General features: G+C 37.8%; 2 protein-coding genes across 2 annotated transcripts; both read left to right on the forward strand.

Annotated features, from left to right (window-relative positions):
• Positions 1–502: 502 nt before the first annotated feature.
• Positions 503–1,783, forward strand: LOC150076919 (G protein-coupled receptor moody-like). The gene has a single exon (XM_090385734.1). It carries the CDS (start codon positions 563–565, stop codon positions 1,781–1,783), a length of 1,221 nt encoding a protein of 406 aa, XP_090241860.1. The 5' UTR covers positions 503–562.
• Positions 1,784–10,916: 9,133 nt separating this feature from the next.
• On the forward strand, positions 10,917–12,031 carry LOC150076920 (G protein-coupled receptor moody-like). The gene has a single exon (XM_090386286.1). The coding sequence runs from the start codon at positions 10,936–10,938 to the stop codon at positions 11,992–11,994; it is 1,059 nt and encodes a 352-aa protein (XP_090242412.1). The 5' UTR covers positions 10,917–10,935; the 3' UTR covers positions 11,995–12,031.
• The last annotated feature ends 3,748 nt before the right edge of the window (positions 12,032–15,779 follow it).

Below are 15,779 nucleotides of genomic sequence, written 5' to 3' on the forward strand. Positions count from 1 at the left end.
AGCGCCCGCACACACACACACACACACACACACACACACCACCACATAATATGCAATGTGTAAGCTAACATCTGTTCAGTTGTATCAGGTGTTTCTGACTCCCCTTGTTGCATTTCACAGATAGGAGTAGACGAGAAACATTTTCACAGTTTTTCTGACAAATTACGTAATGTAAAATACAAACACATGTACATCGTCATAAGTAGTCGTTTCGGCATACCTTTGCACACCTTTACATGTGCATTATCGACATCACATTTCTTATTGCGAATCAGTATAATTCTTTCTTGTTCCAAAAACCACCCAGTTGTCTTGTGTGATTAGGATGCGTTTTCCGCCTGTTCGGATATCCTCTCTCACTTTGCATCCGCCAGTTCATGTACAAACGGAAGCACATGCAAAAAAATTTAAAGAGATGGTTCAGAAACGAGATTAAAACGTAGATGTGGACGCCATCTTTTGACTAAATGTCTATTTTTTATATTTTTGCATTCGAGGACAAGTAAGACTTTTTTGCAATCAGTCAGCAATTGCCAGTGACAGGAATTCTACAGTTATTAGAATGTCTACAATATCTCCAGACTTTTGGTCAACAGTTCCACCGACAAACGCCACTGCATATACAGGCCTTTTTCAACAGTATCCTTCTGGACTTTTGAACTTTGCGGTAGTGTGCTGCATCCTTCTCGTTATTACAGGAGTATCAGGTAATCTCCTTACTATTATCGCCTTATCCATAAACTCCGGCTTGAGAAACGCCACGACTGCGTTCATTATAAACCTGTGTGTGGCAGATCTAATGTACTGTTCTTTCAGCATTCCTCTAGCGACATCAAACTTCCTCTACAGGAAGTGGGTATTTAGCCACGACTTGTGTACAGTGTTCCCTCTGATACGGTATACCAACGCCTCCCTCTCACTTTTGACAATCATCGCCATCGCCGTAAATCGGTACGTACTGATCGTGCACCCTAAATGGTATCAGAAATTATTTAGTAAGAGGAGTGTTGCAGCAACCATTGTGGCAATTTGGATAATTTCTATTTTGTTTATGACTCCCCCTCTGTTCCAAGCATGGGGGAAATTCGGTTACAATCCCCAGACGGGCACGTGCACCATTGTACCGGTGAAAGGACATTCTCCAAAGGTGGCACTGTATATATTGTCTTTCATCGTACCATCTTTAGTGTTTCTGGTCTGCTATTCCCGCATCTACTGTGTTGTGAGGAGGGTGGAGAAACGCTGTCGAAAGGTGACCACACCTTCAGTTGAAAACAGTCAAAGTGATTTTGATGAACCCAAACGTAATGTTTCTTTTTCAAAAGGTGACTTGGGCACAAGCAATTACCAGAGGGAACTGCCAACGTACAGTGAAGAAGATGGTAAAATTCCTTCCGACAGTGTTAACGAAAATGTTATAGCAAACGATCCGAATTCTACACCCGCCAAAGTTCTTACTTGGATGAGGAAACGCGTGTTCACATTTTCTACCGAGAAAAAAAGAAGTTTCAGAAAAATCCATAAAGATCTTCGCCTTCTTCGGATGATATTGGTGATATTTTGTACATTTATAGGATGTTATCTTCCACTGCTGATAGTTAAAGTGACGAATTCTGAGAAATCAGCACCAGTAGCTAACATTCTCGGTTATCTCTTAGTTTATCTGAGTAGTTGTATTAATCCGATTATTTATGTGGCAATGAGCAGGGAATATAGACGGGCGTACCATTATCTCTTTAGATGTCAAAAAGACGGTAATATAGAGAGTAGTACAAGCAGTTAATATTAATATTCCTATTTAAACATTTTTGGATTCATATCTTGTTAATTTTTTGACTACTTAAATTGTTCAGAATTTAAGTAGTCAAATAGAAACTCAACTGGATTTTCTCCGTTGAAAATTAGGCCATAGAAACGAGTGTCCCAGTTTATGTCCATTTCGAAATGGGAGAACCCAAGAGAAAATTGCAGAGGGATTTCCATTTGTGATCAACTTGAAGAATTAAATCAAATAATTTCTAATAGTAAGATTTCTAACGACGTTCGTTGTTAGAAATCTAACTATTAGAAATTATTGAAATTTGGCAGAGTCCACATCTGTAGAACTGTCAGTAGAACAAATATAATTCTAGCACGAGAGAACTAGGAACTGCAGAAAGTATGAGGTCTACGCCAGCACGTGTTGATTGGCTTATATCGCAATGCGCTTAGCTAATGTCTAGGAGGAAGTTGAATGTCACTTTTCTAAGAACGAAACAAAGTAGATTCTGGAGATATAAGTAAGTGATTTCCGTTTTGATTGAGTAAAAGAAACAAGTTGGAGGGATTAAACAGGATAACTTTACTTCAGGTTTAGGGCAGTTCCTGCTAGATGGTATCAAATTTAGAAATGAAATAAATAAACTTAATGAGACTGTCTTAAAGTAATTGTTATTTGGGTCATAATTTCAATGTACAGGTATACAATATATTGTCCATTACTACTGAAAGTTTTGTTTGTATTTGTTCATGCTTTATTAAAATGAGTTGATTTGAAATTATGTAATTAGTTTAGAGATACGCCATAGACTTTCACGTGACCTACAATCTCTGCACTTTGTATTTCAATTTATTGTGATATATTTAATAGATTTGGATCACTTGTTATCAACTTGGGCTCTCTTGTAAGAAAGACTGGGATCAGATTAACTTTTCATTGACGAAGGCTGTGCACATTACACAATAATGACGACAATCCTAGCTTAAAACCAATTTTTACTATTACTTTAAATGAATGTAAGTCCACCGATATAAATAAATATTGGAAATGCTTATTTGTATCGGTGCAATTGGAATAAACATCGGAAAATTTTATTTATATCGATGGATATTCATTTATTAAAAAGTAAAAGTAAAAATTGTAAATTCCAAAAATGCGTATTAATGCATTTTTGGGTTCCATATGTGTTGTTATTTTAGTAAAAGAAAGCATTTTTTTAATCTCCAGCGCAGTACTAGCACTGAAAAAAATCATTGAAGGAAGCAATAATATATAGCATCAGCCAAAAAAAAAAAAAAAAAAAAAAAAAACCACCATTTTCAAACTTTTACAGTATTACAGAAAACTGTTTCATGATGTTATCGTACCAAACAGAGTTTGGTCAACGCCATGAACGTGTCTGTTTGCTTTGATTTTTAACACCAAAATCTTGCACCAGTTTTCATTTGGCTGTAGAATACCAGAGTACACTGCATTCGTGATGCGATTTGTGCTATTATTGCATTAATCTATAGTAAATATTAGCCTTTGATGGCATCAACATGTCGCTACTTCTCTGCTTACTTGAACTCCCACTATTTAATCCAGGGTAGTAGTAGTAGTAGTGGCATGCGATGCAAGAAAGCAAGCTTATGCAGCATCAGCCAAAAAAAAAATCACACCATTCCCTCCAAATCCTGTCCAGTTCCTCCTTAAATTTATTCAACCTATCAACTTTCACAACGACAGATGGAAGTTTGTTCCAGCAATTAACCACCCGCTGGCTAAAGGAAAATTTCCGCCCATCTATTGTACATCTATCTTTTCTTAATTTGAATTTATGCCCCCTTAGGTTCGTAATCTGAACAAGTGGAAGGATCCCATCAGAATTCAGCGTGCTCAACCCATTCAAGGCCTTATACACCTCAATCACATCACCGCGCAGGTGCCTAGTTTCCAGCCACTGCAATTTGCAGAACTTTAAGCCTCTCTTGTTAAGAGGATCCCTTCATTCCCCCCACCAATCTTGTTGCCCTTCTCTGTACACGCTCAAGCAAATCTACATCCTTCCTAAAATGAGGCCTCCAGACCTGTACGCAGTACTCAAGACGCGGCCTGACCATTGCCTTATACAGAGGGACAATCACCTCCTTCTCCCTGCTAGCAAAATTCCTATATAACATTGACAAAACCCATGACCTGCCCTGGCAGCCTGTTTGCATTGCTCAGAAACTTCATATCTGACTGCACAATTACTCCCAGGTCTTTTTCATTTTCTACCACCTTAAGTATAGTACCACACAATTGGTACGTTTCTCTGGGGTTACTTCTACCCATATGCAGTACTTTGCATTTGTCAAGGTTAAACTTTAGTTGCCACTTCTTAGCCCGTCTGCCCAAATTATCTAGATCCTGTTGCAGTAGCACACTGCCATTACTGTCATTAACAACCCTGCCAACCTTTGTATCATCTGCAAACTTCGACACTAAGCCTGATGTACCTTCATCAATATCATTGATAAATATACAAAACAACAGTGCACCCAAAACCGAACCCTGTGGGACTGCACTAATAACACTAGTCCACGAAGAGCAGCACCCATTAATTACTATCCTCTGTCTTCTCCCACTCAACCATCCTTTTATCCATTGTAATATTCATAGAATCGCTCCTCCATGATAGGGCACTATAGGTTGATGCCCATGGACTATTACCTAAGGCAAGCGATCTCTGCTATTGTTCTACAACGAGGAGTTCTATCCAACTTATTATTTACAGCCGTAATTCCATTTTTTGTTTATTACGTACACAGACGATATAAAACGTTTGATGCCAGTTGCTTCCAGCAATTACCTTGAAGTCACAATATAAGCCTTATCAACATCGCCTCATACCTAAAACATAAAAGTGCAGCCATTATCAACCCATGCAGGATGGAAGCCTCCTCAACAATTCATGCTGAGGGAAACGGACCATAATCTGCCACGCTGGTCCAGTGCGGGTTGGCAGATCGACCGTATTCAGCAGTCAGGAGCTTGAACCCCGGTCTACTCAAACAGCGTGTGCTACTGCACTCCCGCTCCTGACCACTCGGCTACGGAAAACATATAGACTGTTAATTAATCACCAAACAACAAGATTGATGGCTTCAAATCATTCCCAACAATAATGTTCCTAACGCTCGATGGAACTACAATATTAGCCACTTCCACCCACTTAGAGTTTTGGAATGGTATTTGATCCGAAACTTCAGTTTCATGCTCACGTAGACAAATTTACGTCCAGAGCCGCTTGTCTTCGATGGAAAAAAACAAAACAAAACAGAAAAAAAAGTCATTAAGGACACCCAAGAATTAACTTATCTGAAATTGGGTGTGTTGTCTGGTCAATTTAGCCTGTTTTGTTGAACGAAAACACCGCGTTTCTCGGGGGAAGGGGAATGCAGGTTTTTCGTCCTTGCTATCCACGCCCTACACCAATTAACTCAGCCAAAGAGTTAAAAGGCCCATAAAAGTTCGTCACGTCAATGATGGGATTCGAGCTCGGGCTTTTTGCACCTGGTGAGGAGAGGATGGTGATTATAACCGTTGTGTTACACATTCAGACTGACCATATCCATGCTTCTACAAACCACAGCACATCAATGTGAATACATTAATGTAAATATATTCTAAATATAGCCCTCGTGGGTAACACAGTTAGTATAATCACCGTCCTCCCCACACCGGGTGGAAAAGATTGGAATTCGAATCCCAAAAAAAATGCGGGGAATTTTTATAGGTCTTTTTCACAACGAGTTGGCCGCTCTGAGACGAGATTAGCATGGTTTTCCCTCCCGGAAACTCGGTTTTTCCTTCAGCAAAGAGCAAATCGATCACAGAACACGCGCAATTTACAGACATATTATATACGGTTCTTGATGCGCCTAAAACTCTACAGCAACCAACCAATACTTCTAGCACGCATTGTAAATATAACTTTACGTGATGTAGAATTGTAAATATAGCAATGCATTATGTGAGGAATCATTATGGCATATTAATTTTACTCTACTTTTACAAGTGGTGTATGTAATTAATTGAGTGATTCTGATGACCCTGGCTTCTGGCCGTGATGGAACAATTCAAATGTTACCCAATCCTATGTTGTATTCACTCCTTGCAATAATGATTTTATAATTTTCTTTCATAATCTGAGAAGCTTTCTTTACTTTCTCAATAAAATAAAGAATGCTTCTTAGATTATGTTGCACATTTGAGTCCAAACTTTAGGCAACAAACATAAAATCGCAATAATTAGTCAAACGTACTCAAAACTTCGCAAATAGTTATATTCGTATCTGCATAAATAAACTAAGTTAATGTTGGGATATTGCAATTGAATATATATGGTGCAATATGGCCTAACCGTATTTTCACCTTCTCACCGTATTTTTCCCTTTAAAAGCCATTGTTCTAGTTTTCATCGTTGATATTTTAACTTTATATTCTTCTGTTATTTGGTTTAATTTAAGTACTGCTATTTGTAAATTATCTTCACTATCTTGCATAATTACTTGATCATCTGCAAATAACAGTATATTAATCCTATTCTTTGTATTTAAATATATACTGTACCTGTATTAATTTCTTCTTTCCATTTACATATCATATCCTCTATATATATGTTAAACAGCGTTGGTGACAAGCTACATTCCTGTCTAACTCCTTGATTTATTATACTTTCTTCTTAAATCATAAATGCGTTTATAAATTAAACTATTTTCGTTTTTCTATTATTTGTTTTAATATAAATATATTATCTGTACATGATCTTCCTTTTCTGAATCCTGCCTGTTCTTCTATTAATATTTTTAGATAGTAATTTTAATATAATTTTAATTCTATTATTTATTATTTTGCTGTCTTTTATATACTGTATTTAGTATGCTAATCCCTCTATAGTTCTTTGTATCATTTCTATTTCCTTTTTTAAATATTGAAATAATTTTTGCTATCTTCCATCCTTCTAGTATTTTATATTGTTTCCAACATTTATTAAATAAATTTAGTATCCTGTCTTTTAAAAAACTTCCTCCATACTGGATCAGTTCTGCATTTATACCATCCTGCATTTATACCATACTAATAGAGCAAGCTTATCTGCGAAAAGAACTAAACCTCCCAAGCACTTCCTAATTCATTTCAAAAATATGCGTGGCCTCAATTCTAATCTCAACGATGTCCATTTCCACTTTAAGTCTGCCAAACCCCATGTACTTTTTCTGACAGAATCTCAGTTATCGGTTGATTCAACTACTGCTCATCTCAGATGCCCAAATTATTCGTTGTATGATTCTTTTCGCCTCAAAGGTGGTACTTGTGCATATATCCGTTCTAATAGTCCCTGTCAGAGACTTGGTAATTTGCAATCTCCTCTTTTCGATCTACTCTGGCTTAAAATCTCTTTCTCTCATTGCGTCAAATTCATCTATTGTCTCTATCGTTCTCTCAACTTCACTAATCACTTGGAGCTCTTTGACTTCCTCTCTTTGCAATTTGATTTTCTCCAGTCCAACTTTCCTAACAGTGAGGTAATTTTCCTTGGTGATTTTAATGTTCACAACTCCAGCTGGTTTCCGTTTTCTAGTCACACCGACCCAGCTGGTCGAGATGCTGAGGCTTTTGCAATTACTAATGACCTTGCACAGATTGTTCATTTACCTACACGAATACTGAACAATCCTAATCATACAGCCAATACGCTTGATCTTTTTCTCACAAACAACCTTTCTAAGTACACGGTCGAAGTGAGAGGTCCTTTAATCACTTCAGATCACAACTTGGTGATTGTCTCTTCTCCAATGAAGCCTTTATCTCACGGCTGTTCCCAACCTCGTGTTCTTTGGCATTACAAGAATGCAAAATGGGATGACCTGCGAGATTTCTTTTCTTCATTTCCTTGGTCGGATTACTGTTTCAAACTTCTGATGTCAACGTTTGCTCAGATCGTGTCAGTGAAATTATTCTTGCAGGAATGGAATCCTTTATCCCACACTCCACTTTAAAATCTCGTCCTTTATCTAAACCTTGATTTTCTAATAAATATGCTAAGGCTGTTCAAGAGAAGAATGTTGCATATCGTAATTGGCTTGTTTCTAATTCTTCAGTTTCATTTTCTGCCTACACCAAAGCTCGCAACAATTGTAAAGCAGTTATTAATCAGTCCAAACCAGAGTTTGAACAGGCTAAGAGTATAAAACTTGCTTCTTGCCCTAATGGTAGCCGAGCATTCTGGTCACTTGCCAAAGATATTGGCCGCAACGTTTGTCCATCTCTGCTCCCACCTCTGGCCAAACCAGATGGTTCTGTTGTCACTTCAGCCAATGATAAAGCTGACCTGCTAGCATCACATTTTTCTTCCAACTCATGTACTAATGATCTTGGTAAAACACCTCCCACCATTCTCAACACGCTCTATTCAATGCCTCCTGTGGTCTTCCGTCAAAAGTATGTCAGAAGGATTTCGACGAATTTTGATGCTAAGAAAGTTCCAGGTCCCGATGGTATTTCTCCACTTGTTCTCAAAACCTGTGCTCCTGAACTTACTCCTATTCTTTGCCGCTTTTTTTCACTTTCTTATTCCAAAGGTGTTTTTCCTTCTGCTTGGAAATTTGCTTATATCCAATATCCAGCCAGTTCCTAAAAAGGGTGACAAATCCCTCCCATCCAATTATCGTCCCATTGCAATTACTTCTACTCTTTCTAAAGTAATGGAGAAATCAATTAACCGCCAACTCTTAAACTACCTGGAAACCTTCCATCTGATGAACGATTGGCAGTATGGATTCTATCAGTGTCCATCTACTGGTGATATTTTGGCTTACGTTATTCATTTATGGACTAATTCAATGGAAAGGTTCGGTGAAACACAAGTAGTCGCTCTTGACATCTCAAAGGCTTTTGATCGTGTTTGGCATAAAGGTCTTCTAAACAAGCTTCCATCTTATGGTTTGCCAACTGTTTTTTGTAATTGGCTATCCAGTTTTCTCTCTGCTCGCTCACTGAGGGTGATGGTAGATGGCTCTCTGTCTTCTAACTTCTCCACTAATGCCGGTGTCCCCCAAGGTTCAGTTCTTTCCCCACTCTTTTCCTCTTGTATATTAATGACCTTCTTCCATTGACTGGAAATCCTATCCATAGTTTTGCCAATGATAGCACATTGCATTCCACTTTCCATTTTGAGAAACCTTGTCCTGCTCAATCAGCATCAATTTCTCGAAAATCTGCTACCAATTCCTTAAATGCTGATCTTCAGGTATTTCTCCAGTGGGGCAAAGACAACTTAGTTGATTTCAACCCTTCTAAAACTCAGTCTTGTGTTATATCTCGCAAAAAGGATTCTTCTTCTCCTATGCTTATCTTTAGTGACACTCCGATTTCTAGTCAAAATGATATATCTCTTTTGGGGATTACCCTGACTTCTAATCTCTCTTGGCACAAGCACATTACAAATATTGCTTCTTCCGCATCTAAAAAACTTGGTTTTCTCTTTCGCTCTCGGCGTTACTTTTCTTCCAAACAGCTGCTCACTCTGTATAAATCGCAACTCCACCCTGCCATGGAATATTGTTCCCATATCTGGGGGTGGTGTCCCCAAAACCTCTCTCAGGATTCTAGATTCCATTCAGAAGAGGGCAGTTAGGTTAATTAATGATTTATCTCTAACAGAGTATCTCCACTCGCTGTCTCATAGACGTACTGTTGCTGCTGCATGCCTCTTCTACAGATACTTCCATGGGCACTGTTCTTCTGAATTGGCTTCTATAATTCCCGCTCTCTCTTTCAAAACAGTCCGAACACGTGCCGTCACCAGCCAACGTCCATTTACTGTCCAACTTCAAACTCACAGAACCAACTTTTCATCTTCCTCATTTATTCATGCAACTGCCGTTTTCTGGAACAACCTTTCTTCATACGTATTTCCTGAAAATTACAGTCTACAGAAGTTCAAGTCCAATGTCAACAAATATCTTCTTTCTTCTTCTCAACCTCCAACCCAAGCACGTTACTAAGTACTATAGGTTCTAATACCTCTCGTGTTTGGGTTTATATAAAAAAACAAAACAAAAAGAATCCATTCCTATTGGTTTCCTATTTTATTGTAGCTTTCAATGCCTTTTCCAATTCTTCCCTCGTTATCGGATCTATGTCACTAACTGGGTATAACTGTATCTCTTCTGTTTGATATGTTGGAAATTTCCACAATTCTTCATAATGTTTTTTCCATTGTTCTTCCTTTATTATATTTATTCTTGAAGTGTTTTTCTCTGTGCTATTTAAGTGTTTCATCATTTTACATGTCAAATTTTGTCTTCCATGAACATTATGTTCTATTGTGCTTATAAATCTATCCCATGACTCTGCTTTAGATTTCCTAATTATATCTTTAGTTTTATTGCGTCACTTGTCCTGTTTTGTATATATTTAAGATATTTATCTTGTACAGCTTTAGCTATTTCTTAATTCCATATCTTTACCCCCTCTTCTTATAGTTTTTCCTGAATTGTCCTAGTGTCTCTTTTGCTATCTTTTGAATTACATTTCGTGTATTATTCCATTCTTCTTCTATTTCTTCTCTCTTCGGTGTTTTACTTATTTCGTCTTTAATCCTTTTTTCATATAAATTTTGTATACTTTTTTCTTGAAGTAGATATACTTTATAACCCAACTCCTCCTTCCCCTGTTTAATAGCTTTCCTCTTCTTCCATTTAGTCCATAACTCTATTTTTGAAGCCGCTAAAAAATGATCTGAATTAATATCGTATCCTCTAAACACCCTAGTACTCGACATTTGTTTGCTAATTTTTGATTTACTATTACATCTCTGATAATTGTAATTTCGGTAAATTTTATTAATAATTAAGCCCAGTATCGCCCTTTTTATCTTTGAGAGTACCTTTAGATAAATTAACCTTCCAACCTCATTACTTTCGTTTATAATAGCGATTACTGAAGTTCACGTGCAAACCACGATGACTAATCTCCGGAAATCTGTTCTCGTTAGGCGAGCTGATATTCTAGATAAAACGGAAGTACTCTGACGAAAATAGCACGTGACCAGAGATTATCAGGTTGTAAATAAACGATTTATGAAAAGCTTTTTAGCTATATACTGACGCATTCCACTCAAAGGGATTCAATGTGTAGTAGTCACCATGAATTATTGGACTATAAGGGCCAATTCGGTTCTACCGCTAGAAACCATAAACGCAACTCCCGTGGCCCCCATAAATGCTTCCACAACTGCATTTAATAACTATTCCACTGCTCTTTTGGACTTTGGAGCAGGGTGTTTCATTGCCTTCGCTGCTATTGGGATTCCTGGAAATTTAATCTCTCTCCTCGCCCTCACTAGGAGTTCTCGTTTAAGAAATGCTACGACAGCGTTCATCGTTAACCTGTGTGTCGCTGACTTCATAATTTGTGCGTTTTCTCTACCGCTGTCGGCCGTTACTTTCCTTCAGCGAGGATGGAGACACGGAGAGACTCTTTGTGTACTGTTTCCATTGGTCCGCTATTCCAACGGAGCCGTTTCACTTCTCAGTGTCGTCGCAATTACCGTCAACAGGTACGTACTCATCGTCCATCCGTTTCGCTATCGAAAACTGTACAAAAAAGGGGCCATCGTGGCCATGATTGCTTTCATATGGTTGCTATCCCTGACCTTGCTCATGTTGCCACTGTTTCAAGTGTGGGGAAAATTTGGATACGATCCTCGGATTGGCACGTGCAGCATATTACGTTTAAATGGGCGCTCCCCTAAAACATTTCTGTATGTTATGGCTTTTGTGTTACCAACTATTGTCTTTATCTTCTGTTATTCCCGTATTTATTGGGTCGTAAGAAAGGTGGAAAAAAGGCTTAGTCTAAATCGAACAGAACAAGAAGTTGATGACGATCGAAAATCGCGTTTCAGTTGCTGTATCCCTAATGCCAGCGGAAAGACAAAGAAAGACTTAAGGATCCTTCAAGTTATAATAGTGATATTTGTAACCTTCGTTATATGCCACCTGCCTGTGTCATTTGTCAAAATCTCAAAGAAAGAAGGTGAGTTACCCGTCTTAAACATTCTAAGCTACTTGGGAGTCTTCCTCACCAGCTGCATCAATCCTATGATTTATGTGGTGATGAGCAAGGAATACAGAAGCGCCTATCGTGAACTGTTTAGGTGTCCCCGTGATAAAGCTGTATCAACTGACAGTTCTAGGACTTAAACGTATTCTTTTATCCGATAACTTTTTTTTGTAAGGGCAGTTACGAAAATGAATGAGATTCCTTTTATTCAGGACACACTTGTACAAATGCTGAAGGACTAAACTATGTTGTACTAATGTGCAATTGATTCTTAAAGGATTATTCATTTTTAGCGAATTGTTTTGAATTTCAGAAGTGTATTGTTTGGCTATGTTTATCTGATTATGTGCAACTATTATTCTAACAGTTTTATAGTATTAAATTTATATTAGCTAATATAAATATTTTCTCTCTGTTTTGATCGCACAAGCAATTAAGAAATTTGACCAAAATTAGTGGCGCCAATCCCTATTTCTTTTAACTCGGTAAATAATGGAGACTGTTTCAACTTTGTTTAAAGAGAGTGTGTCGAAATACCCATCTCCCTCTTCCATCTGCTGCAATTTGGTTTATATAGCAATGTAGACAAGATATCTGAATGGGTAGTCTACACATTGTTTTATCTTTTTTTCAAGATGCCCTCCAATCACATAATGGAGTTTCAGTGGCGGCCACCTTGAAACAAGATGGCGGTTGTAAATAACAGCATTTTTAATAGAATACGCGAAATTTCCTCCCCCCCCCCCCACGTGTAAATATTGTCTGAATTACGTATCGTTGATGAATAAGTGGGAATTAATATTCCTTTTCAACAGTCGTCTTAGGCACAAGAAGGCTTTTGCCCTGATTCTCAACCTATTTTGAAACTTTCTACAAATATCTCTTATTTTTGAAAGTAACCTGTTATGTGTTTGTAAAATCACAAACTGGCGCATATCATTCACCCCTCTGTTAACTTTTAAGAATCGTTCGCTGTCAGGATCCATCTTCTCAAACCTCAGCATTGCCAATGCAATTTCACGAAATGCCATTGCCATCTCTCTGGTGATGAAACGTCTCGGCTTCTCATTTGGTTCATCTTGAGCTTCGTCAGCATTTTCTTCTTTCACTATCGCTGCCTGCAAGTCAATAAGTTCTTCGTTAGATAATTCCTTCTCTTCTTCCTGTATTAACTCCTCTACGTCTTTGGCATCAACCTCCAACTAAACTAGCTCTGCAACCTTTACAATCTTATCTGTAACGTCTTCATATGATTCGTCTTTTTCAAATCCTTCGAAGCCTTTTACGTGCTGTGGGCATATTTTCTTTTCTTCCATACGCCATTTAAACAACTTTTAGTAATGGCGTGGTAAATATTGTAAGATTTCCAAACGTCTCTCAACGTAAAATTTTTCCCACCGTCTACTGCAGACGATGCTTAAACAAATGCTGTGTTAAATAGTATGCTTTTAAATTCGAAATAACACCCTGATCCATAGATTGGATGAGTTAAGTCGTGTTTGGTGGTAGAAATATGACTGTCACTTTCGAAGTGAAATCATCTAGATGCGTAGGATGTCCAGGAGCATTATCTAATAGAAGCAAAATCTTGAAAGGAACTTCGTTGTCTTTACAATATTTTTCAACCTCGGGAATGAAGCAGCATTTAAACCAATCCTCAAAGAGAGATATTGTTATCCATGCTCTCTGGTTCGATCGGAAATGCACGAATAGCGTGGCTTTATTGATACCTTTAAATGCACGAGGATACCCAGAATGGTACACAAGCAGTGGTTTTAATCTTCCACTACATTAATCTCCCACTACATTAGCCCCAAGCAAGAGCGTGGCCCTATCTTTTGACGCTTTGAAACCTGGCATTGTATTTTCCTCTTTGGCAATGTATGTTCGATCCAGCTTTTCTTTTCCAATACAGAGCAGTCTCGTCAAAGTTTAAAAATTGCTGCGTTAAATAGTCGCCTTCATCAATAATTTTTTCCAACACATCACAAAATTTCTCTGCAGATGCAGAATCGGCACTGGCGACTTCCCCGCATACGTTGTGGAAACCAGCGCAATGCTTGAACCTATTAAACCACCCGTTGCTTGCCACGCACTTAGGTTGGGTTGGGGCTCACCGTACTTATCTTTAATATCTTTATGAATACTTGTTGCTTTTGCTTGAATGGTCATTAGACTCAGGGGCACTCGCTTCTGAATCTTATTTTCCATCCATATTATTAACAGCTGTTCCATCTTCGATATAGCACTTGAAAGCTGTTTTGTGATCACTATTGATCTTAAGTGTGTTGATCCTTTGACATGTTCTTTTATACGCACTGTTCCTAATAGTATTCACCATTGAAGCAGCGAGACCTAATTCACTTGCAATAAATGACAAACTTTGTCTTGTTTTGTACTTTTTAATCATTTTTATCTTCATTTTTAAATGAATTTTGTTTCGTTTCCTGGCACTACCACTTGCACTTTCCTTTGGTCGCTTTCCCTTCATCATTGTAATACGTAAATAGGTATGAAGAGAAGTTTCTGAAAATTTGTTTTTCATATGATTGAAGATTTCAGTGAAGGGATTGTCTGGTTGTTTTAAGATTTTATGGGGCATTATTTATTTATTTTTTTATGAAATCCCCAAACACGAAAGGTATCAAAACCTATAGTACTTAGTACCGTGCATGGGTTGAAGGAGAAGTATGGGGGGGGGGGATGCCGCCGGAAACTTTGCTCTAGAGGCTAAACATGGGTTTCACCATTTCAAGCCTCCAATGAGCAAAGTGGTGGTATTGCACCGGTTGATGAGAGTCATCTACCACCTAAAATTAGCGTCTATCAGTCAACCATAATAGCATAAAAAACCCACACAACTGCAGTTATCGGGATTATATCTTATAATCCCGATAACTGCAGTTGTGGTTATCGATCTTAACCAAACTCGATCTTATTGCAAATGCAATAAGATCGAGTTTAGTACTCGTTTATAATTAGATTGCAGTAACATAAAAGCCCAATAAACCGGAAAGTGCAAATTGTTTTTATTGTTTGAGGGTCGTGACCTCCAGAAACGTGCTTTATAAAAATATCACAAAGGCGTTCAAAATTGATTCTTATAATGGGAACGTGTGATAACGATGAAAGGGTAGTGCAATTTCCATTATAAATATGACCTTTTAGAGAGATAAACAGCATAGTAATATAGCGAAATTTTTAACTTCCAAAGACTGAGAACGAATTACCAAAAAAAAAAAAAAAAAAAACAGTGTTATTGGGTTCACATTACGATATTTTCACGATACAGTACCTCCTTTTATTCCTACGGGATGCAAAATACATTTCCACGATTTTGCACCGGCCGGCAAAAGCTTACGTAAAGTCGAATTTCCGTAAGTAGAATATTACGTAAGTCGGGGAGTTCCTATACAGTTCAGAGAATTATTACGCCATCTGCGATGAACTTATGAAGTCATTCATAAGTTCATCGCAGATGGCGTAATCTCTGTTGGTTGAAATTCAACTAAATTGAATAAATGTGCACATAACTAATTTTCCAAGGAAATATTTTTCGTTGTGGCAGTTTCTTTGCTGATTCCATTGACTGCAAGTCGGATTTTTTTGCTCATCAGTTTGGAATTGTATGGATAGACTTTTTCACTTTTTTGCATGAATTTTACACCATTCCTACAAATAAATAAATAAATAACTTGGTAGATGTTGATGGGAAAAAGATTTGGACTATTCTCGAAATTAGCATTTCACTAAAATTTCGATGCAATGCATCCTCAAAATCCCTTTTCACATAGCACGTTAGTCCATCTTGCTGGAATCACTTGGTGCAGTGTTCAACAACCTCTTCTGGAACAAGGGCCAATTGCAGGAGAAAAACTGTTTCTGGCCCGCATTATGATTCTCGTATAATGCGACTCGCAATTAT

Source organism: Mastigoproctus giganteus, chromosome 12 (genome assembly GCF_048544385.1).
Source record: "Mastigoproctus giganteus isolate SK-2022 chromosome 12, ASM4854438v1, whole genome shotgun sequence".
Classification (NCBI taxonomy): Eukaryota; Metazoa; Arthropoda; class Arachnida; order Uropygi; family Thelyphonidae; genus Mastigoproctus; species Mastigoproctus giganteus.

Bases quoted from the DNA above. Each gene is read 5' to 3' on its own strand.
- LOC150076919 (XM_090385734.1), top strand. From the start codon at position 563: ATGTCTACAATATCTCCAGACTTTTGGTCAACAGTTCCACCGACAAAC.
- LOC150076920 (XM_090386286.1), top strand. From the start codon at position 10,936: ATGAATTATTGGACTATAAGGGCCAATTCGGTTCTACCGCTAGAAACC.